This window comes from Peromyscus maniculatus, chromosome 7 (genome assembly GCF_049852395.1).
Source record: "Peromyscus maniculatus bairdii isolate BWxNUB_F1_BW_parent chromosome 7, HU_Pman_BW_mat_3.1, whole genome shotgun sequence".
In the NCBI taxonomy this organism is placed as follows: Eukaryota; Metazoa; Chordata; class Mammalia; order Rodentia; family Cricetidae; genus Peromyscus; species Peromyscus maniculatus.
The window spans coordinates 14746740-14771014 of record NC_134858.1 but is presented as its reverse complement, the minus strand read 5'-3'; the positions used below and the strand labels follow the sequence as shown (position 1 = coordinate 14771014).

Below are 24275 nucleotides of genomic sequence, written 5' to 3'. Positions count from 1 at the left end.
AAACAACCTAGATGCCCATCAACGAAAGAATGGATGAAAAAAAAAATGTGGTACATATACACAATGGAGTACTACTCAGCAGAGAAAAACAATGAAATTTGCAGGCAAATGGATGGAACTAGAAAAAAATCATCCTGAGTGAGGTAACCCAAACCCAGAAAGACAGTCATGGTATGTACTCACTCATAAGTGGATTCTAGATATAAAATAAAGAACAATCAGACCACAATCCATAGAACCATGAAGGATATATATATAGCATGGAGGTCCCTAGGACAACTGTGGCTTATAATAAATTTCAGTTTTACTCAATTATTGAAAAAAAATAGCCAAATGAATGGAAACACATGAACTATGAACCAAAGGCTGAGCGGCCCCCAGCTGGATCAGGTCCTCTGAATAGGTGTGACAGTTGATTGGCTTGATCAGTTTGGGAGGCAACTAGACAGTGTGACCAAGTCCTGTGCTCATTGCATGAGTTGGCTGTTTGAAACCTGGAGCTTATGCAGGGACACTTGGCTCAAGCTGGGAGGAAGGGACTGGCCCTGCCTGGACTGAGTCTACCAGGTTGATCGCAGTCCTCTAGGTAGGATTTGCCCTGGAGGAGGTGGGAATGGGGGGTGGGCTGGGGGTAAGGGGAGGAGGTGGGTGGGGGGAGAATAGGGGAACCCGTGGCTGATATGTAGAACTGAATGGTATTGTAAAACAAAATAAATAAAATTTAAAAAAAAAAAAAAAAAAAGAACAGTTAGCAAGAAGCCTGCCACGGCCATACAGTTTTTAAGCAATATAAGTCTCTGTGTTTACTTGGTTGGGTCTGAGCAGCTGTGGGACTGGCGGGTGACAAAGATTTGTCCTGACTGTGGGCAAGGCAGGAAAATTCTAGCTACAACCCTGGACAGGAACTCTTAGGTTGTGTGAAAGTGTGAGCTACCTAAGGGACAAAGACAGTATTCCTCCATATTTCCTGTTTTATTCCTGCCCAGACTTCTCTCAATGATTGACTGAGATCAGGATGTGTAAGCTAAATAAATCCTTTCTTCCTTGAGTGGCTTCTTGTCAGAATGTTCTATCACAGCAGTTGAAAGCAAACTAGAACCTTGACTGATTGTTTATAGTAAATACCCAATAGTATAGCAGGAGTTTTTATCTTGATCAGTTAGTATGTCTTTCATCAAGAAAAGAAAAAAAATACATGTTGTTGAGGATACAGAGTAAAGAAAATTTTATACACTGTTTCTGAGAATGGAAAGTAGTGTAGTCAACATGGGATTTCTTCAAAACATTAGAACTACAACAATCACTTGCTCTAAATGCAATAACCCTTCTCCTTCATCCCAGAAAGCTCCAGCAATTAGAGTCAAAAGGTGAATAATTTTTGTTATTCCTACCCAGTGTTCATGTTGAAGTTTTCTGCTCATACCAGCATTTATTTTTACCACAATTCATTATATAGATATGTGTAAAATTGTCAAAAAATTAAAATAAATAATGTTGGCCTTCAAGAAGCAAATTGCAGGGAAATGTGTACAATGTACTTCTAGTAGGCTATATAATCATGGAGAATAGACTGAAGAAAGGTTACTGTTGAGTGATCTGTTACCACTCTTGGTGGCCATATGAGCCTGGGAGGATGGAGCCTAAAAATGAGGCAGACTGAAGTCTCATGCAATAGACAACTTTATTCAAGGCATCAAACATTTATAGTCGGAGGGTATTCTGAGGGTTAAGCAGGGTCATAAGAGCAAAGTTCATATGAATTCAAGCTTTATACAGTCACAAGGGCAAAGCATGTTCACATGCATTTAGGCTGTATATCAGTAGTTCTCAGCCTCCCTCATGCAATCCTTTAATACAGTTCCTCATGTTGTAGTGACCCCCAATCATAGAATTATTTTCCTTGCTACTTCATGTAATTTCGCTACTGGTATGAACTGTACTGTAAATATCTGTGTCTTCCAATGGTTTCAGGCAACCCATGTGAAAGAGTCCTTCAAGCACCTGGTTAAGAACCACCGCTGTTAAAAAAAAAAAAAAAAAAAAAAAAAAAAAAAAAAAGAACCACTGCTGTTATACAGTCATGAGGACAACCGGAGCTTGGAAACATCATCTGAATAGTAAAATAATCTGAAGCAAACCCACTTCTATTTACTACATCTGGGAGGGGCATGAAAGCACATTTCGAGAACAATTTTGTACTTGGAGGGCTGGGGTCACAGGACTCTTGTCCTGTTCTCTTGGAGTTTTTTCACAAGCAATCAAAATTCTCCTTACACAGCTTCATTCATGGACCGTGTTGTTACATGGTCCAAGGCGGGTCACCTGCAGTAGCACCCCTGGGGATGATCTTACGATCTTACATTCCCTAGGACCATAGGACTCACACAGCCCACACTACTAATGCCCGTCCATATTCCCATCCCTGCAATTCCAATCCCTGTTCCTTGGAACACAGCAAGCCTATCTCACACCCCACACTACCATTGGCCACCCCTAAAACTAATCTCCACCCACAGTCAACTCAGTTCACTCCCTCCAGGCTTTGTCTGTGCCTATCATCCTGCCCCCGGAACTAATCCCCACCGCAGCCACTCCCTCAGAACTATTTCTCTCCCCCCCACCCCCCCATCATCTAACCCGGCCCGCCAAGCTTAGCTCTTCCCATGCCCAGGTTCTGTTCCTCCATCAGTGCCCCGCCGCCGGAACCGCCCCTGGTCTCCTTGGCTGCCTATCCCGAAGTCCAACTGTGTCCAGAGTCAATAAGCAAACTGGGAAGAACAGTTCCAATCTACGAGAGTCCTCGGATGCCAAACCCGCCTCCCGACCCCGCCCCGAAACCCGACTAACTTTCGGGCGGAAGTGAACTGAGAAGCGGCCCGCACAGGGCCGGAAGTGGAAGCGCAGGACGGAACTGAAGGAGGAAGCGGGCTCCAGGGAGCTGGTGTAGCTTTTCCTCTCGGTGGACGCCTTGGGCCGCTGGGAGGGGCGATGTAGTGTGGACACAATGGGCTTCGGCCGTATTGAGAAGGAGCTCTGACCGCCAGCGTCCTCGGCAGGGAGTCCCGGACTCCTGCTTCCTCCCGGAGGCCTCAGGCCCCTTCCGTAGCCCAGAGATGAATCCCGAGCTCTTGCACTTCACAGCTCTGGAGGTGCTTTTTGTTCTCCCAGAGTGAGGCGGGGCGGACAGAGCTACTGTTAGCCTGCGGGTGGAGGCCCGGGACGCTATGTTGGGTCCTGTCGAGCTAGGCGCAAGCAGTGCAAATTAGCGGTAGTGCTGGGCGTGGAAATCCTTCAGCTCTGTGAAGCTCAGTCCTGTCACTTTTAGGAACTCTAAGCGACAAGGCAGGTTTACAGTCCATGGAGTCACTGGGAGATCGCTCTCCAGTCAAATAAGTTGCGCAATCAAATAGACACATCACTTCATCTTCTGCCTGCCCTTTTGAGCTTGCGCCTGCATAGAGATCAGGTAATTCCGTCTTCCCTGCCATAGACTGGGCTCCTATTACAAATTAAATTCGTAAACCCAGGTGGAGGGCGGGTATGGAGTTTTGTTTTTTCCTATCATAACTCTTGCTTTCTGTAAAAGGCCTCAGCATCGATTTTTATGCCTTTTTTCTTTTTTCAGTTAAAAAAAATCGTTCAAACAGATTTGTGTTGAAACCTCAGTGTGGGGTTGAAAACGCCTCAGTGAACACCTGCCTTCATTCATCTATGAATTTCATGTAACCAGATGAATATGATGTAGAATGTGAAGCAATGGAGTTCCAGCCGACCCTGCAGTATGGAACTTCTATAGGGCTTTTCTTTTGCTAGTAACAGGTTGTAACTCTAAGGTTGCAACCACTTAAGAATGAGGGTTATCTGAAGAAGCTGTATCAATGTTTGATGGGTTTACATTCAAGGGATGAATACTAAGGTGTGTAATAAGTAAATGTAGTTATTTCGTACATTATTACGAAATGCAAATTATATGAAATAAGCATAATTAACCATGAATATGAATAAGAACATAAATGTAGAATTTTCTTGTGTACCATAGCACTGAAATTTTCAGGATTTTATATTAAGCACACATATGTGAGATATTTATGTGTCTTTTTAGCACTTAAAAGTCTTCCCTGTAAATGATAGTAACTACTCAGTGGCATTCTTCAGAAGTCATTCCATATGACTTCTAAACACCTGTACATCGTCATGAAGTTTCAGAATAAAAGGGCATTATGAAGCCGGGCGATGGTGGCGCACGCCTTTAATCCCAGCACTCGGGAGGCAGAGCCAGGCGGATCTCTGTGAGTTCGAGGCCAGCCTGGGCTACCAAGTGAGTTTCAGGAAAGGCACAAAGCTACACAGAGAAACCCTGTCTCGAAAAACCAAAAAAGAAAAAGAAGCTCTGCAATTCTTTATGTTAGTAATAGAAATCTAAAATTGAATAGACTAGCTACTAAATGTTGATAAGAATTGGAAACATTTGGAAGAGTATCAGAGAACAACTTTCAAATTAAATAGTAAGATACAAGGCTGTCCTTCCTACCATACCTCCTAATAGGAATTTAACATTTCTGAAACAACAGTATGATCTTTTATAATATGGAAGATATTTATTAGCTATATGTGTTTGATTTCTTTTATCCAGGGCTGGGGATCAAACACTTGTCTTGGACAAGTTAGGCAAGTGTTCTGCCACTGAGCCACATCCCTACTCCTGCCAATTTTCATTTTAGCATTTCTGTAATCATATTAAGGGAATGTTTGGTTATTGTGTAATTGATATTCATGATTGCACAAGTTAGGACGATCAAGACCCTCATTTTATTCAAGGCTGAGAGTTTTCTAGGACAGAGGACCCCGAAGATTCAGAACAGTCCCAGACAATCTAGGACAGTTGGTCACTTTGAAGAGCTGGGCCTTGGGCCTGACGCAGGAGGCCCAAAACAGATTTTGTCCTATCTCTATGGAGTGTACATGCCCACAGAAAAGACGGCAGAGATGAGAATATTGAGGACCGAGTCTAAGGACACAGCAGAGCCATGTGGAAAGTAGTAATTGGGTTGCAAGCTAATGGTGCCTGGTATCTCAGATCACTGTAAACAGTGGCTTCAGATGGCACAGAAACGTCATTTGCTCGATGTCTAAGTGCCTCAGGCAGCTTTCCTATGAGCTTTTTAAGAAGCCTTTTCCATGTTACACAAACTTTCCACATTCCTGGTCTTGTGGTTCTTTCCTCCATCCCCCTTTGCTCTCCCCGACCCCACCCCTGGGTTTTATTCTATAGAGCCCTGGATGGCCTCGAACTCACAGATCCTCTTGCCTTTGCCTCCTGAGTGCTTAAAGGCATGCACCACTATCCGTGGCAATCTTCCTCCACTTTTAAAACCAACAAGGAGGCATCCTCAGCTTTCTTTGGCTCTGAGTTTGTCTGCCTTTCATCCTGTCTTTATCTTTGTCACTTCCTCTCTCTTTTTCTGTCGCCCCCCCCCTTCTTGCTGCTCATATCTCCCTTCCTACCTCCCTTCCCTTTGTTCACTCCTATGCTTTATATTGTCAAATCTCAGATTCTGACTCCTCTGTCCGTACGCCAATACAATCCAAGTGTACATTCCAGGGTATCTCCTGATTCAGTGTTTCCACCTTACAGCATCAGAATTCTTTCTGCAAAGTAGGTGCTGTAAATTAGAACTGGGGAATGAGAAGAGTTATAAATCTGTCTTCCAAAGAGCCAAAGAATCCCTATAAATCCACTTTGTCACATTGTCCAAACTCCTTAAGTGTTTATACTCTATCCCTGCCCCATATACTCTACACTGCTTTCCTTGAGATGCATTAGTAATCAATTAAACCCCAAGAAGCTGCTTTATGGTGTGAATTTCAGAGAAAGGAGACCTCCCCTTCCTCTAAAAAAGAAACATCATGTATACACATACCACTTTCTTGGTATCTTGATTTATTTTTTCCACTTAGATTGAAGATAATTTCTGTCAGTACCTACAGATGTTTTCAGGTTTGTTTTTGTATTTTTTTTTTTTTGCTTTGTGTTATTACGTAGGTCGCCTACAGTTTTATTTAACCTTTCCCATTTGATAATCATTTGTAGTTATTTCTTTTTAATTTTTATTAGTCTTTCATTTATTTTTACATGTGCTACTGTGGAAGTAAGAGGACAACTTACAAAAGTTGGGTCTCCTTCTATGTGGGCTGTGTTTATTTTATTACATCTGTGTGTGTGTGTGTGTGTGTGTGTGTGTGTGTGTGTATTATGTGCCATAGTGTATGGTAAGAGGACAGCTTGCTAGTTCTTATCTTCCACCATGTGGGTCCCTCGGATCAAGAAGAGTTGTGAGGCTTGACAGCAAGTGCCTTTACCTGCTAAGCTATCTCCCCAGGACTGTTTGTGATTATCTTAATTACTTGCTATTATAAGTACAGTCAGTGATCTTACCCTAGTCTTTTGGTTTTTGAATATCATTGAGCTAATTCTTAGAAATGGGATTGAAAGGATAAATACTGAAAGTTTATGCTTCTTCGTCTAATGTTGACCAGATTAATTTCATAAGAGCTATGCCCAGCTGTGTGTGAAAAGCTTTTCCTTGTTTCCTCAGCAAAGGCTGCAACCTGTGGTTTTACTCGTGGAACAGATGGGAAGTAGTGTCCGGTGACAGTAGTTTGTGCCTCTGTTATAGTGAACGTCATTGATTCAGGAGTATTGCTTCAGAGATGGAAGTGGTGGACAGTAGGTGTTACTACGTGAGGAGCAAATAGGACAAGAGTGAAAGAGACACGAGAAAGATTGGCTGGTATAGAGAAGCAGACTGGACAGTAACTAGAAACAGAACATACTTAGGGATAAGATTCTTTCACCACGGAGGATGCTGTCTGGCTTGGGTGGCAAGATGGAGAACTTGAAGGAAAAAGATGCATGGGGCCATCAAGAGTGGGTGCATCACCAAAAACCACCCCAACATCGGTGGTTACTCACCGTTACTGGAAACCTGGAACTCAATGCACTACTTGCAAGTGGTTCCACAGGTCAGAGAATATCTCATCCAGGCAGCTTAGCTGGTCTGACCCTCTTCAGGCAGCTAGGCTGGTCTCTGTCTCCTCAGCAGTCTTTACTGCTTATATTACTTTGAGGAGAAAGGGGCCTTGTGAATCTGATCAGTTTAATGGATCAGGGTCTCCTGAGTTGTTTACTTTTCATGCTTTAAGGAGCCTCCCTTTAGAATTTCCAGAATCTTAATAAGCCTCCTTAGAAATCTGTGAGTTTGTGGCAGCAAAGGGTAAGAAAGGGTTTTTAGTATCAGCTCTTAGCTACTACTCTGACCTCTTGGGCTTTTAACTCTGCATTTGGCTCTGTGATTCTTATTTAATAAGACTGTTACATCTACATTTGGCCCCTAATGTGGTGGTATTGTGTTCCCCAAAATATTGTGTACCCTAATAAACTTATCTGGGGTCAGAGAACAAAACAGCCACTAGATACAGAGGCTAGAAAATGGTGCACTCACACCTTTAATCCTAACATTCCAGAGGCAGAGATCTACCTGGATCTCTGTGTGTTCAAGGATACAGCCAAGCATGGTGACTCACACCTTTAATGCCAGAAAGTAAGCCTTCAATCCTAAGGCAGTGATGGCAGAAAGCAGAAAGGTATATAAGGCATGAAGACCAGGAACTAGAAGCATTTGGCTGGTTAAGCTTTCAGGCTTTTGAGCAGCAGTTCAGCTAAGATTCATTTAGATAAGGACTCAGAATCATCCAGTCTGAGGAAACATGATCAGCTGAGGAACTGGCGAGGTGCAGTAGCTGTGGCTTATTCTGCTTCTCTGATGTTCCAGCATTCACCCCAATTAAAAAAGAAAGAAAGAAAGAAAGAAAGAAAGAAAGAAAGAAAGAAAGAAAGAAAGAAAGAAAGAAAGAAAGAAAGAAAGAAAGAAAAGAGGAAGGAAAGAAAGAAGGAAGGAAGGAAGGAAGGAAAGAAAGAAAAGAAAGAGAGAGAGAGAGAGAGAGAGAGAGAGAAAGAAAGAAAGAAAGAAAGAGAAAGGAAGAAAGAAAGAAAGAAAGAAAGAAAGAAAGAAAGAAAGAAAGAAAGAAAGAAAGAAAGAAAGAAAGAGAAATCTGTGAGTTTTAACAAGCTAAGACAGAAATGGCTGCACCCCAACAATAAAGAAATTGTTCCTGAAGTTGTGTGGACCTTTTAAGCAAATTAATCAAACCTAAGAAAGGAATCATGGAAGCCCCAGTTTTCAGCCACCAGGTGAAGAACATAGGGAAGCCCACTTAGGGCTGACAGCTGGCGTCTAAATTTGGGGTATAGGGGCACTCTGGGAACTGATCCTGCAGCCCGTGAATATTCAAGCCTGACAGTGTATTCAAGCAGATTGTGCCAAAAGTAGATGGAATTAGTAGATGTCCAGCTGGTGAGGACTTCAGAATTTCTGTGTTGCTTGAAGTGGGGAGAATTCTTATTGCTGGTGATATGGAAGCAGAGGGAAAACAGACCTTTTTTCTTCCCTGGACAGACAACCTGCCATGCAGGACAGAGGTCCAGTGTGGGATGTACGTGTTAAGAAGGCTAAGATGGGCAAGCTGAAAGGGGCTCATCCTCAACACCCCTGGGAAGGAGAGTGGCTGGGGAGACTTCCTATCTTCTGTTGATGCCAGGGTGCTGCCCTTGGTGTCTGTGGGAGGCAGAAGTATATCTGACCCATCTACGGCATCGTGTTCAGGAACTCTGGTGTTGGAGTCGGGATGGCAGCAGCTGCCATTCCTCTCATACATGGTAAGTCATTGGGTCCTAGCAGCCTTAAAGTAAGATTCAAAGGCCCCCGTGTTCAGAAAGTGGGTAGCCATTGAGGAGACTCAGGCCTAGCAGGAAAGACAGGAGTGGTGAAGCCCAGTAGTCCTTAGATATACTAGATAGCTCTTAAACAGGATGTAGCTGCTAGGTGTTAGAACTGTCGTCTTCATGATGATTATATGGTCTCTTTTGAATTATACCTTTAATTGTTCCTGGAGTAAATGTTCTCTTCCTCATAGGCAGTCGGACCCAGGTACCCTGAATCTTAGCTAAGCTGAGAAAAGGTTATGCCGTGTTTATGAAAGCTGTGACTAAGTATCTGTGCAGGGGTAGAAGAAGGTGCTATGTGTGTGCATGTGAATATGCATGCTGTAAGTGTGGGTGGTGGTATATTGCCAGTCTCGGGTGGATAAGTAAACCTCAGAGCACCCTAGGATGTCCTGGATTCTCATGATTTATTTCTTCTTCCCCAGTTCAGTCTTCTCTGTACCCACTCTCTCCCGAGAAAGGACACACAGGGAAAAGGGGGCTGGCCAATGAGTTCTTGACAAACTTGATACAGGTGAGTCGGGTCTTCATTTTTTCCAATCATTCCTTGCATAAAACTTGTTACTATAAAGACTCCAAGCAGGATCCCCAGGCATCTGGCAAGGGCTCAGAGACATCCCAGAAAATGTCTGTTGCATCAATATTCACTGTATTTTCTAAGCTCCTTCCAGAGGCTCTAAGGATGCCATACACTTCCTAAGAGCTTGTGGTGTGGTCAACTAAAAGTTTGACTGTCTTTTTTTCACAGTTTATCACAGCATGGGGAAATTATTCATTCATATAACAGTTGTCTCTTCCCTTTGTGGATTGTGCCAGGCTTGTGCTTAGCCCCAGGAGATGAGAGTTCAAGTCTTAGTGGAAAAAGAAAGGGACTTTGGGAGGTAGGGCAGTAGACCTGAGAAGAGCCAGGATACAAAGCCCAAAATCCGAGGCAGATAGAATTCAATGTGCCTAACATCTTTTGCTCTGGATTTTCGTCTATGGGTCTACCATCTTGGGCTCTCTATTGTCTTTGATGGGGTCCTTGGCTAAGCTGTGATGTATGAATGATTTAGGAGCTGGTGTCCTTCGAAGATGTGACTGTGCAGTTCACAGAGGAGGAGTGGGCTTTGCTGGATCCTTTGCAAAGAACTCTGTACAGGAAGGTAATGCTGGAAAACTGGAAGAACCTGGTTTCACTTGGTAAGCCACCATCAGCCCTGTGCTGCAGTATTTAATGACTCAAGAAAGATTTTCAGTCCAGTTTATTTATTGGTATAAAACAAAACAATGTTTAAATCATTTTAAAATATACAATTGAGTATATTTTAAAATATACTATATATATAAAATCAGCTTGCAAGCCAGTGGATTCCAAAAGGCTTGTCTTAGTTACTGTTCTATCACTATGAAGAGGCATTGTGACTAAGGCAACTTATAAAAGAAAACATTTAATTGGGAAATTGCCTACAGTTTCAGAGTGTTAGTCCATGTCCATCATGGTGGATAGCATGGTGGCAGGTGGGTAGGCAGGCAGTCATGGCCCTGAAGTAGTAGCTGAGAACTTACATCGTCTATAAGATGGAGGCCGAGAATGAGAGACAGGGCCTGTCCCACCCCTAGTGACAGAGCTCCTCCAACAAGGCCACACCTTTCAGTCTGCCAAACAGTCCACCAACTGGGAACCAAGCATTCAAGTATATGAGTCTATGAGGTCACTCTCATTCAAACCACGACAAGGCTTCTTCATACATCCTAGTTTTGGCTAATCCACTCCTGCCCACCATCTCCTTTCCCCAGTCACTCTATCTCCACTTAATTAAACTTTAACCCTGAGTGTATCTCCCATGTCCTTTTCTGTCACCTGTGTTCAACTGTTCCCCCAATTGCAGGTTTTTTTTTTCCTTCCTCCTTGGATTGGAAGATTGTAAGTTTCCACACAACTTTTAGAGGGGTTGTTTTTTGATGTGGGGGGTGGGGAGGGGTTGTTTTGTTTTGGGTTTTTGTTTTGTTTTGAGACAGGGTTTCTCTGTGTAGCCCAGCCATCCTCCCAGTCAAGAGAAAGCACCACAGGCCAATCTGGTAGGGGCGTTGTCTCAGTTCAGATCCTCTTACAGAGTGACTCTAGCTTGTGTCCAGTTGACATTGTGTCAAGTTGACCCCTTATCAGCTTGTCACACAAGCACATCACTATAACTTTTACTTTCTTGTTCATCTTAAAGACCTCATTTGTTGTTGTTTTTGTTGTTGTTTTCGAGACAGAGTTTCTCCGTGTAGTTTTGGTGCCTGCCCTGAATCTCACTCTGTAGACCAGGATGGCCTCAAACTCACAGAGATACGCCTCCCAAGTTCTGGGATTAAAGGTGTGCTCCACCACTGCCCAGCAAGATCTCATTTTAATATTAATATAATAATATAAAACCTTCTAAATTTTAAAAGTCCCACAGTCTTTAAAAGTTCAATCACTTTCTAAGCCTAGTCTTTTTAAAATATACAGTCTTTTTCAAAGTTCAGAGTTTCTCTAAAATATTCAAAGTATCTCTAAAATATCCATAGTCTCTCTAAAACTCCAAAGTTATTTTAAAAGTTCAGTATCTCTCAACTGTGGGCTCCTATAAAGTTTAAAAAAAAGACACAAAACCAAAGTTCAGCAGTATAAAGCTAGGCACTTGATGTCTTCTGATCCAGTCACAGTCCTCTGTGCTTTTCCGAAGGGATTGAATCGTCATCTTGAGCTCCACCCTCCACAGCATACAGAGCTTGTCTCTGAGGCTAGGCCAGCTCCCTCCACAACTTCTGATGTCTTTAGTCATCATGCCACTCTACTGCACTCCAACATAGTGCTCCGGTCTCCACTGCAACTGAGCTGGCTGTACCTTCAACTAATGGCACCCAGCTTCTCTCTATGACCCCTTCAATCCTGGGCCTTCTACTGCAACTGACATTTTGCCCTCACCAGGGGCCTCTCCCAGCTTCTCTTCAGGGATTCCTTCATGCTTTCAAAAACAGTACCACTTGGGAGATTTTTTTTTAGACAAGGTTTCTCTGTGTAGCTTTGGAGGCTTTCCTGGAACTCACTCTGTAGCCCAGGCTGGCCTTGAACTCACAGAGATCCACCTGCCTCTGCCTCCCGAGTGCTGGGATTAAAGGCATGTGCCACCACTGCCCGGCCAACTTGGGAGATTCTTAACAGTATTCAGTTTAGCTGTTAGCATGAGGTACAGTCTTGACACCCTCAGGACTACAGTAGCAGCTTCTGTGTGCTGATCCTGAGGGAACACTTCCCAGAAAATTCTTCCTCAGTTATACTATTCTCTTATTCACAGCTGATTCTGCAGTCCCAGCATCCACTGTCCCCACAAAGCGGAGATTTTACTACAGTGGTCTTGATCTCTTGTTAATCACAAGAGACACCCCCAGCTTCTTCACCCCTCTAGCTTTTCTTTCTTACTTTCTTCTTTTTCTTTTTCCGTGTTTTTTTTTTTTTTTTTTTTTTTTTTTTTTGCCTATGCTTTTGATATATTCAAGAAGCCATTACTAAATGCACCTTTTTAAAAAACCCGGGCAGTGGTAATGCATGCCTTTAACCCCAATACTGAGGAGGAAGAGGCAGGTCGATCCCTTAATATTAATACTAGGCCAGCCTGGTCTACAGAGTGAGTTCCAGGATAGTTGTGGGTACACAGAGAAACCCTGTCTCAAAAAAAAAAAAAAAAAAAACAAAACACCTTCTGTATTTTCTTCCAATAATTTACAGGTTTTAATTCTTACATTAGGTATTTGATCATTTTGAGTTAGTTTGACAGATGATGCAGAGGAAGTTGAACTTCATTCTTTCTTTTTCATTTGTCTACAGTTATCTAGTGCCTTTGTAAAATGGTCTTGGATGGTGTATCAAAGACTGATTGATTTACTTTGCATGAATAAGTGTACTTGAATGCTTTTAATTCTATTCCAGTAGTCCATGTGTCTGAGTTATACAATATTGTTTTGATAACTTGCTTTGTAGGGAATACGGGCCATTGTATTTTTTTAATCTATGTACATATGGAGTGTGTGTGTTTGTATGTGTTTATGATATGTGTGCACCAATATAGGAGGGTAGGTACACTGAGGTTAACATTGGATGTCGTCCTTGATTGCTCTCTACCTTATAGATTGAGGCATGGTCTCTTACACAACCTGCAGCTGGCTGTTTTGGCTAGTCTTGTGAGCTACCTTTACATGTGTTCTGGTGATCCAGACTTCCACTCACATTACTGAAGTAAATACTTTGCCCACTAAACAAACTCCCTACAAACTTGATCTTTTTGTTCTTTTTTAAGAGTTTATTTTCTGTTTAGGATTCCTAGAAATTTTACAGATTTTAAAATGAGGTCATTCATTTTTCTAAAGTAGAAAGGCAGTGACAGTTTTGATCATTATTGAATTATCTCTGTAGATCACTGACTAGTGTTATCACCCTAACAATAGTAAGGTTTACAATGTATATTCTTCTGTTCCTCATTTGAAATTTTATTCCATTATTGTTAGAGGAGATAACAGCATGAGCCATTGATTTTTGTTATAGGATGGTGGTAGTGGTTTTATTTTTACTTATGGGATTGAGTCTCTCTTTCCCAGGCTGTTCTTGAACTGTTTTTTTGTTTGTTTGTTTTTGTTTTTGTTTTGTTTTTTGTTTTTAATTCTTTTGGTTTTTTGAGACAGAATTTCTCTGTGTAGCCTTGGCTGTCCTGGAACTTGATCTGTAGACCAGGCTGGACTTGAATTTAGAGATCACCTGTCTCTGCCTCCTGAGTGCTGGGATTAAAGGTATAAGCCACCACTGCCTTGCTTGTTCTTGAACTCTTATGTTCAAGTAATCTCTGTGTCAGCTTTCTAAGTAGCTGAGAGTATAGTCTCACAGAGCCACACCTGGTGCTTCATTCTTTAATATAATAATACTGCTTTTGTTACCTAATTTTGTCAGTGCTAGACATTGTTGTGTATGCATTTGAGTTGAATGTGTTTTTTCTTGTTGGTGCATGTACTTTACATGTCATTAAGGCCATTTAGTTTATTCTTTATGTCCTTTGTTTCTTTACTGACATTAGGTGGTCAGTTCTCTGTAGCATGAATCCTAATTGGTTGTAATAATAAAAACCCAGAGCCAGATATTGGGGTAAATGCTGAAAGTAAAGGAGTCAGCCACTAGAGAGACTTCTTACCTCTACTGAATCCTCAGCCTGAAAGGGCCAAGCTCCTCTCTCCACCCTGTCTTATCACTTCTTCTCTCCACCCAGACATATCACTTCCTGTTTCCTCCTTCCAAGTGCTGAGATTAAAGCTGTATGCCATCACTACCTGGCCTCTGATGGCTAGCTCTGTACTCTGATCTCCAGGCAATCTTTATTTGTGAGAGCACAAACAAAATATCACCACAGTTCTCATTTAAAGGAATTAATATGTTATTGAAACTAAAGTGTTGAAATCTCAATTATTATAGAACTCTATCCCCTCCTAAATCCATGGTTTCTCTCTTTCTCTATTTGTCTGTCTTCTCTGTGTCTCTGTCTATTTCATATTTTGAGATAGTCTCCCTATGTAATAAAGCTAGACCAGGTTGGCTTCAAACTTACAATGATCTTCATGACTTTTAAAAAATTATTAGCAATATCCTAGTAAAAGCCATGGCTGGGAAAGTCATAGGCCCTAGAATGGAACCTTTTATTGTTATTTTGCTAAATGACCATGCTATCAGATTACCTTCTAAATATTTGTGTGTATATCCATAGACCTTGGCTACTTTCAACCTTGGTTAAAAAAATCAGCTTCTTGCAATGGTGAGCAATCAATGGAAGAGATGCATAATTCGTCAAAGTCCCGAGAATAAGAGACTCAGTACCTATTTCCCATTTCTAAGTGGGAAATCTATATTACCACTGCCCTCCTAAGACTTAAGGAACGTCACAGAAGAGGAGATAGGAAGAACATAAAATATGGAGGATGGAGAAGAACACTATGAAATATGGCTTTCTAGGCATGACGTGGCTGGCACACTCATGAATTCACAGCAGCTATGACTATTTGAACAAAACATGCATAAGATCAAGCCAGCCAAATTCCTTCATAGTTAGGTTAGATGATATCTAGATCCTACCTGCCTCCTGGGGAGCTGGTGGCAATTGATGGAAACTAAGAGATATGAAATTGAGAGAGGGATCTATTGAGGAGGATATAAATGTGATCATGTTTCATTGTATTTATGTATGTAATTCTCAATAATAAAAGTTTAAAAACCAGGTTTGGATTTTAGAGTCTTTTGGATTTGCATTAGTTTACTCAATCCGTGTAGCAAATCTGGAGTCTGATTTTTCTCTGTCTGTGGGGTTATCATGTCATTCATTGAATGTAGCCTTACTGATGTTTCAAAACTAATTTTCCAGTATCTAGATTTATCAGGTGCAGACACAGGTAATTTGTCAGATATTTCTTTGAAGTCCTAGAACCAAAAACCTAAATCTCTTAATCTCTTCAAATGAACTTCGTGCTTGCATGAGGGTATATAAATACTAAAACTAAGCGAGATGGTTTCTAACACTACCTTGACCTTCTGCTTCATGCAAAGCCAGAGATTAACCAAGAATGTGAGCCTAGTGCCTTGTAAGGTCTTCCCGGGGTGTATGCTGTTACCTTGGATTTATCTGTAATAGTCTTGATTCTGGAGAACATTACCTTTACAATAACCTTCTAAGCAAACTTCTTTTAGTATACTTTTCGGTTTAGTGCTTATTTGTGTCTTCTGTTTTCTCTTATACATTGACCTTTAAATGTGTTTATCATATGTGTGTCTAAGTTTGGAGTTAAACAAATAAAGGAACACCCTTTAAGGCAATCTTGCAGGAAGTCCCTGGAGTCCAAAAGAAAACAGACTAAGCTCTGTTCTGCTCCCTCTAAGATAAACAATGCTTGCTGCCCTCTTCGGTACACAACCAGAACAGAGAAAGGATGGTATGAGTCAGTTAAAAATGGCCTGAAGCCCTCTTACTCAGATTTAGTCAGGGGTGGGTTATTTGGATTTTGTTTCCATAACTAAACATTCTACTAACAGATTTAATTTTTTTTTGAAGTTTATAGTTCCAGAAAGGTAAATTATTTGTGTAAGTTTATTTACTGTTTTTTTTTTGGGGGGGGGGGTGTTAAATTTACCTTTTCATCATTTTCTTTGTCAATTTTGTAAGTCTTTCTTAAGCACTTATATCTCCTTAAATGTGAATAGGCATTTCGAAGCACAGTGGTGAAAACAGGTTTGGCCCATATTTTCATGGAACTTTCTGTCTAATGTCTTCCTTGAGAAATGATTCATTCTCTCTCTCTCTCTCTCTCTCTCTCTCTCTCTCTCTCTCTCTCTCTCTCTCTCTCTCTCTCTCTCTCCCTCTCCCCCTCTCTCTCTCCCTCTCTCTTGTCCTGACTTTATATTCTCTATAGTTCAAACTTTAAGGGACTTTTAAATGTATATTTGAACTTAGACATGCATATCTGGGATTATTAATAACCCATTACTTTGAAATTTAGGTAGAGGTACTTATATATTTGTTACTTATGAAAGTTACTATATTCTTTGGAATTTAGACAAAATTATTCCACTGCAGCTAAAGTCACACTTTTTTATCTTCAAAAGTTTGGCTTCAGGTTTATGGAGTTGCATAGCACTTGAATAATCTTTCTAACATTACATGTATTTTCTCCATAAATAGGGCATCACCTTGATAAACCAAATCTGATATCCCAGTTGGAGCAAGAAGACAAGGCTATAATAGAGGAGAGAGGAAGTATTCCTGGCATCTGTCCAGGTGAGTAGAAGTGGGTCTGGGCTCTTCTGGGAAGTGACTATTGAAAGGATGGCGCTGGTGGCTGGCACTGGTTACTGCATGGAAAGGTCACAATCACGACAGAACCCAGTGGTACCTTTTAGAGCTTTTAATGGAGGGAAGGGGGAGGGGAGGATCCAGCCCTGGCAGAGAGGCGCAGAGAGACCTGGGGTGGGGTGGGGACATGGCACTGCCTTATAAAGGCCAGGATGCATCTGCGCACACAGGCCCACGTGCATAGATCACACAGTCACGTCCATGTGACTACATGACCGTGTAACCATGGTGCCTGTGTCACACAGGACCCAGAAATAATTAGGCAGACATGACTAAGTGTCCCGCTGGACATGCTCGACCATGGGGCATGGTTGGAATTCCTACCATCCCGGACTCTTATCTTTTATAAAAGATGGCAGATGAGTGAGTGTGGGGCCTCATTTCTCCCAAAAACTGCTTCCAGCTGACTTGGTGGGTGTTGGTTGGCACTTGGGGGGAATAGGGAGGGGAGGGTCTGAGGTAGATAGGCATTGTGGGATGATGTGCTGTCTGTCATCCATAGCTCTGGAGCTGTGCATCCATCTTGGCTTGGTACCCTGGCTGCTTTTGTATCTGACAGGATGCTGGTGAGACAGGAAAAGCCTGAAGCAGATCTGACCTGTCCAGATGGATTTAAGCTGGTTTCTGGAGCTTGGGAACAATTTTGAACATGTTAAGAAGCAGCCATGAGAAAAATAGTGACCATTTGTGGTGTTGAGTACTCTGCTTGTATTGGTTAGTATTAATGGGAGAGACAGAGAGATTGGAACATGTTAAGCTTTATCAGAGACAAATTATTTTAAAGCACCTGTTTCCTTTACTAGTTTGGCATCCAGGAGACGCAGGTGACCAATTATTGAGAGCATTTAACAGTAATAGACGGTTATATTAAAGTCTGTTTTGTAGAGCCCAGACATTTTTGGGTCTGAGGGTGTAAATACCTTTTAGCTGTTACAGTTTCTTACTTGATGATCTCTGGACTCCAGTTCTGTGCTGGTCCTGTACCATTAGCTAAGCAGTGAGTTAGAACAGGGAACTGGGAAGAGAAAAGCTTGTGGTGCATGAGAACTTATTTCTTTGGAATTAGGGACAAGGGAAAGATCAGGGCCCTGTCTGTGTGCACATGAGAAGCATAGGTGGGTAGGTCTGGAATGAGGCATATGGAAGCTCCTATCTTAGCTGGAAATCTTTTCCCATTAAGTAACCCTGAAAGTGCAATTAAGTCTGGTGAAGTGGGTAAGGCTGTCCTCCCTACGCCGACAATAGGGAAACGAGAAGTGGTGACATCCCAAAACTCCCAGGACCAGGTCAGTGGCTCTGGTGTCCAGAAGGAAAGAAACAGATCACTTCCCTGCTGCATTCTGGGTTCCTTGCAAGCCTGTAGCCAAGCCTAGGTCTGCTGGAGGTTTTTGTCTGTCCCCCTGCCTCTTGGTGCCTGGGGGCAGTCGGTTGACTGGTTGTCTTTCTATGTGGCATTTTCAACAAGGCTGTTGATGGCCTGGCAGGGCACTTGCTAGCCTGTGGCCTTTTTCCTCACTTAAAACAGGGACTCAACAGCTTTCAGGAGTCAGCCAGTGCCAGCACTTGGCAATTTTGTTCTCGGGCTTTTTATCTCTTCCCTGGCACACCTTGAATGCCACAGATGACACTTTTGCCTGTGGGGTCAGGAGCCTTGCACTCCAGATACTTAAGTTTTAGTCGGGGAGGTCTGGAGAATAAGAGGTGGATTTTACTCCGTGTCTTGAATTTTTTTTTCCTTGATGTTTGCTGGCTTGAGGGCAGCTTTTGGAAGATCTGCCAGGAGGCAGGCTATACACTGATCTCTGACTTAAGAGCCATCCTTACTATTGTAAACTTATTTGCATGGATCTCAGCCAGCTTCCAGACCCATCTGTGCCTCTCATGGCAGCTTGAGAATGAGTGGGAGGAGTTAAGGTGAGTTAAAGTGAGCCAGCAGAAGTGGCCCACAACAGTAGAGGGCCTGCCCAGTCATTCAGGGGTTAAGGTGAGGTGGGCTAAAGCCCACCCACTGTCGGAGAGTGGAAAGTGGAAGTCAGCTAGACAGAAATGGTTGTACCTGGCAGAGAAAACATAGGGAGGGAGAAGGGTTGAAAGCTTTAGCAGAAAGCTTTGGGGATAAAGTAACTCTTTTATTTGCCCATTCGCTGGCAGAAGTTTCCTGCGGAAGCTGTTATGCGGCCAGATTTACTGGTATCCGCCAAATTTCCACCCCTTTGTCCCATGGCTGCAGCTGAGAAAAAAATAAAAAATTAAAATAACAAACCAGGATCAGACTCCAATCCCAGGTGTCCTTGAGGCAAGGAGAAAGATCTATGAGTCAGCACAGGTTATCCAAAAGGCCATCTAGTTATGAATAAGGGCTGGGGCGTATGTACCCAGAGGACCCCCAAGAGCCGGACGGCATGCTATACTTTGTCAAGATAGAATGTGTGGTGGTACACAGCCGAGGACCACCCCTAGGGGTTGTGAAGAATATAGGTCAGGCTCAGCTGCGGAAACAGCGGAGGACTCACGTGTGGTGGAGACACAGCGGGAGCGGTGGCGGCAGGAGTGGTGTGCAGGTCCAGCGGCGGGAGCCGCAGCGGCAATCGCAAGAGCACAGTGGGCGTCTGTGGTGGGCAGTCGAGGCCCTCAGTGCAGGGGTTCCCTGCAACACTCAGCCCCAGAAGCTGGGTGTGAAGAGAACTTCCAATCCGAGATCTGAGTCCACAGCACCAATGAAAGGAAAACGGTGCTGGTTGTTCAGCGGAAGAGTCACGAGCCATGGTTACCAGAGTTAGAATGGGCTTTATTAGAGAGAAGAGGGGATAGGAGGGAGAAGCCAGGCCTGACAGAAAGAGAGGGGCAGAGAGAGGCAGAGAGGGAGAGAGAGACAGAGACAGAGAGACAGAGACCCGGGGGACATGGCGCTGCCTTATAAAGACCAGGACACATCTGCGCGCGCAGGCCCATGGGCAAAGATCACATCCACGTGACTACGTGACCACAAACATGCGGCCTGGGTCACACAGGACGTATGATCCAGAAGCGACCAGGCGGATGTGACTAAGTGTCCCACCAGGCATGCACGACCATGGGGCATGGTTGGAATTCCTATCAATTATGGCCTGGGAAGCAGGAGTGAAAAGTAAGGTATTCTTTTCCTCTGAAAAACATAGATATGAACTACCACTGTTTTTACTTTTCTCTCAACTCTGCCTTTGTCATCTCATGCCTTGGCCTGTGAAGGAAAAACAAAGATGCAGTTCTTTGCATTACAGATTTTAAGTCATAGGCTGGAGACATGGCTCCAAGGTTAAGAGTACGTACTGTTCTTGCAGAGAACCAGAGTTCAGGTTCCAGCAACCACATAGGAAAACTCCTACCCGCCTATAATTCTAGCTCCAGGGGAACCCAACCCCTCTCTTTACCACAGACATCAGTATATACAAGCACATATAAACAATTAAAAATAAAAAAGAAATTGTAAATTTTAAGTCACAGTTTCCATTCCTGATAATTTATTTTGTCTATTTCTTATCAATCGCAATATATGTCTAGAATACATTTTCTTTAACTCCTAACATTTCCAGATCTAACTCCCCCTTCTCTCCAGTCTTTACCAAGTATTCTGATCTCTCAGTGTCTTTCTTAAATCATGTGTGCACCTCACCATTTTTTTTCTTCTGTTGACTTATTTTTCTTTTTAATTTGTTTCAGATTTGGAGACTGTACTTAAAGCCAAATGGCTAACTCCTAAGGAGCATGTCTTTAGCAAAGAAGATGCTAATGGTGGGAAAACAGTCAAATTGGAGGTAATGAGTTCTGGTTTTCCCAGGTTAGAAAAGATAGGAAACCCAGAGAGTCATCATGAACAGTATCATCTAAACTTGAGGAAGTGATGGATCTAGGAAGGTACTGTGAAACGATGATATTTTGATAGAGAAAAACATTAAGCCAACTTCAGACATATTTCTTCCCTGAGAATTCCCACAAGTTTCCATTCATTAAGTGTGAATCAGGTGTTGGGTGCTTGAAACATAAGTGGTCCTAAATTATCAGGAAATGTTTTTGAATATAAGGATATATAGCCAAATGGCTGTGCCTTTGAACAAGCTCAAACTAAGCAGAAGTTATATATAAGCACTAAAGAGCCAAACTGTTTTATAATGTCATAGATTTTTCTGGGAGAAGGAATCTTATTTTAGCATGTTATAGTATTAATATTATAAATTATAGTTAAAATTTATGTCATAATTAACAGGAAAGAGATCATCATGGAATGAAAATCAATGAATGCAACCAATGTTTTAAAGTCTTCAGCACGAAATCTAACCTTACTCAGCACAAGAGAATTCATACTGGAGAAAAACCCTATGACTGCAGTCAGTGTGGAAAATCCTTCCGCAGTAAATCTTATCTTACTGTTCATAGAAGAATCCATAATGGGGAGAAACCATTTGAATGCAATCACTGTGGAAAAGCATTTAGTGATCCCTCATCCCTCAGACTTCACGTAAGAATTCACACTGGGGAAAAGCCCTATGAATGTAACCAGTGTTTTCATGTTTTTCGTACCAGCTGTAACCTCAAAAGCCACAAGAGAATTCACACAGGGGGTGAGAATCACCATGAATGTACTCAGTGTGGAAAGGCCTTCAGTACAAGGTCCTCTCTCACTGGACATAATAGCATTCATACTGGAGAGAAACCCTTTGAGTGCCAGGATTGTGGGAAAACCTTCAGGAAGAGCTCGTACCTAACCCAGCACTTAAGAACTCACACTGGAGAGAAGCCCTATGAATGTAGTGAGTGTGGGAAGTGCTTCAGCAGTAGCTTTTCTCTGACTGTACACAAGAGAATACATACTGGAGAAAAACCCTATGAATGCAGTCACTGTGGGAAAGCTTTTAATAATCTCTCAGCTGTGAAGAAGCACTTAATGACTCATACTGGGCAAAAACCCTATGGATGTAACCATTGTGGAAAATCTTTCACCAGTAACTCCTACCTCTCTGTGCACAAAAGAGTACATAACAGGTGGATATGAATTGTGATGAGAAATTACTGAGAGAAAGCTTTGTTGATCTAAGATAACTCGAGAGAATTTACATCTGGTGTACATGTTATCTATTGGTGTATAAACTCACCCAAATTTTGTGGCTTTAAACAAATACCTCACACTTTATAGGTCAGGGATATGAGAACACTTTAGTTGTGTAATTCTTCCTCAGGACTTCTCATGAGCTTGCATTCAAGACATCAAACAGAGCTGCATCTTCTAAAGTTGTCATTGAAGGAACCACTTCTTGGATGCCTCACTTTCACATGCCTAGGAACTTACTACTGGTTCACTGACTCACCATGTAGGCCTCTCCACATGATTACATATCTTTATAATATGGCAAAAGAACAATCCCTCCCCAAAGTGTTCCAAGAGAAACCAATTAAAAAACGAAATATGACCTGGCCTCCAAAAGGTATATTTTCACTTCTTCTCTATTGTATTCGTCGAACACAGACTTACCTTGATACAGTGTGGGAGAAAACTACAGAATATCTGAGGGTCAGGAGACAGCTCTCTGAGGACCCTCTGAGAAACTTGCCATGAAATTAATGAAGTTTTCAATAGACCTTAATCCTTTTAATCAGTGTGAAATGACATTTGGTAAATTGTTAAATCTTTCTGCAAAGACACCTGTGTGATAAAGCTTTTTAGTTCACTTATAATGTGTCCCAAAGATTATGTGTTGGAAAAAAACTGGTAAGTAGAATGCTGGTCATGTGATAATGGTCTTCAGTGATGTCAGTCCTTACAGTCTTTCTTGTGGGAAATCACACCACTGAAAAACAAAAAAAAATTCAGAAAACTGTATAGCAAAGTGTTCACATTACTGACCACAGATAATGAAGTGCTCTGCTGTGATAGTGGGGAATCTTTGACTCTTTTCCTTTCTTAAAGAGGTATGAAAATGCTTTCTGATAAGCCCCCTTGAGTATCAGAGGCATTGACAAGTGTTTGAGGATTCCTGTGATGCAGGAATAAATTGGCAATAATTCTTCTAAGCACATAAATTAGAGAGACACCTTAGGAAAGTGAAGTAATACATGTCAGGATGCTCCAGCATCAGTTGTCTGCTGAGTGACTGTAATAATTTATACAGGAAATGAAATGGATGAGTGTGGGGATACCTCCACCAGTAGGTAGTATCTGTAGGTTCAGTTACCAGTTTATTAATTTTCAATCTTTGTTTTATAGACATGTATATTTATATGTATAACCCCACCACAAAAAAACAGCCCTTCACTTTTCCAAAATTTCAGTGTATTGTATTTATAGCTTCTCTTCTGAAGGGCTGGGTATGGTGGCACACACTAGTAATCCTAGCACTCAGGAGGTTGACAAGGTGGATTGTGAATTTGATGCAAGCTGGAACTGGCTAACATAGTATTTTTGTCAAGAGTATAAGACTTTTTGATATTGATCTTTTTTCTTCTTTTCTGTCCTGCAAGTACCTAGTGTCCATTTTGTCCTGCTTAGGGCCAACAAGATGGCTCACTGGGTGAAGGTGCTTGCCACCAGACCTGATCACCTGAGTTCAGTCCCCAGAACCCAGACAGTGAAAGTAGACAACGGACTCTGACATCCACACACGTCAGCCCAACAACAAAATCAATATTTTTTTAAATCTGCAAGTGTATTAAAATAATATGCCAGGATTCCTTGAAGCCTCAAGACTGGCACCATGAAATTTGGAGGCCGAAGGAAAAGCCTGACTTCTCATTTATTTTCTATTCCTCTCATACTTTCTCTTGGCAAATGGCTGTATGATCTGGAGTGAGAATTGTTTTCTCTTGTTTTGATCTTGATGTCGTAAGCAGTGGAACAGTAACAATGATTTATTTTCCTCAAAAACCTCTGACTGAGTACATTAGTTCTAGATTCCTTTTTTTTTTTTTAATTCATGCTTTGATTAAAAGTAACCCCTTGCTGGTTGAAGCCAACATGATTTGCTGTTTGTTTTTGAAGCAATGTTAAGTTCCATCTTAATGCATGTCTAACTGGTAAACCTGTTTGTCAAATAATATCCACGGTTCTTTGAAAGTAATATATATTCTCTTACATGTTGATATAGGGTATATGCACGTTAACACATTCAATGTTAACGGTATGTACAAATTGTTTTCTTTTAAAATAATTTTGTAGTAGAGCCATGGTAGTCTTCCATTGTGATTATGAATTAACATTCTTAGAAGTTTGTCATTTTTTTTTCTATTTATTCTGAAGTTCTGTAACTAGGTGCTTACAAGATTGGGTGCTTTTTTTCTGTGAAGTGTTCCTTTTTATAGGGACTACATCTTTTCATAACAAAGGACCATAATGCATTGATAATAAATGGTCAGACACTATGTAGTGCTTCTCATAGACAAGCAGAAATACCTCATAAGTAACTATTGAGTACTCTAAATAAACATCAATGTGTTCTGTTATTATTCCTAGTTTACCAATGAAGAAGTTAATATGGCACACATCAGTCCCTTGCCTGAGTTCTCCGGCTAATTAGTAT

General features: G+C 41.9%; 1 protein-coding gene across 8 annotated transcripts; it reads left to right on the top strand.

Moving 5' to 3' along the window:
• Positions 1-2875: 2875 nt before the first annotated feature.
• Znf558 (zinc finger protein 558) lies at positions 2876-22172 on the top strand. 8 transcript variants are annotated; one of them, XM_042280467.2, is made up of 9 exons: positions 2883-3149; positions 3326-3466; positions 3626-3916; positions 8517-8776; positions 9268-9356; positions 9898-10024; positions 16558-16653; positions 20428-20522; positions 20972-22172. In XM_042280467.2, the coding sequence occupies exons 4-9, from the start codon at positions 8746-8748 to the stop codon at positions 21755-21757; spliced, it is 1224 nt and encodes a 407-aa protein (XP_042136401.1). In that variant the 5' UTR covers positions 2883-3149; positions 3326-3466; positions 3626-3916; positions 8517-8745; the 3' UTR covers positions 21758-22172. The 8 variants fall into 8 exon arrangements, with proteins under 8 accessions (XP_015841805.1, XP_006992751.1, XP_042136401.1 ...); XM_015986319.3 differs by having other exon boundaries at positions 2876-3466; XM_076575722.1 differs by lacking the exon at positions 8517-8776 and having other exon boundaries at positions 9273-9356.
• The last annotated feature ends 2103 nt before the right edge of the window (positions 22173-24275 follow it).

Bases quoted from the DNA above. Each gene is read 5' to 3' on its own strand.
- Znf558 (XM_015986319.3), top strand. From the start codon at position 8,746: ATGGCAGCAGCTGCCATTCCTCTCATACATG. The intron at 9,357-9,897 runs GTGAGTCGGGTC...TGAATGATTTAG, and splicing joins TCTTGACAAACTTGATACAG to GAGCTGGTGTCCTTCGAAGA. The intron at 10,025-16,557 runs GTAAGCCACCAT...CTCCATAAATAG, and splicing joins GAAGAACCTGGTTTCACTTG to GGCATCACCTTGATAAACCA.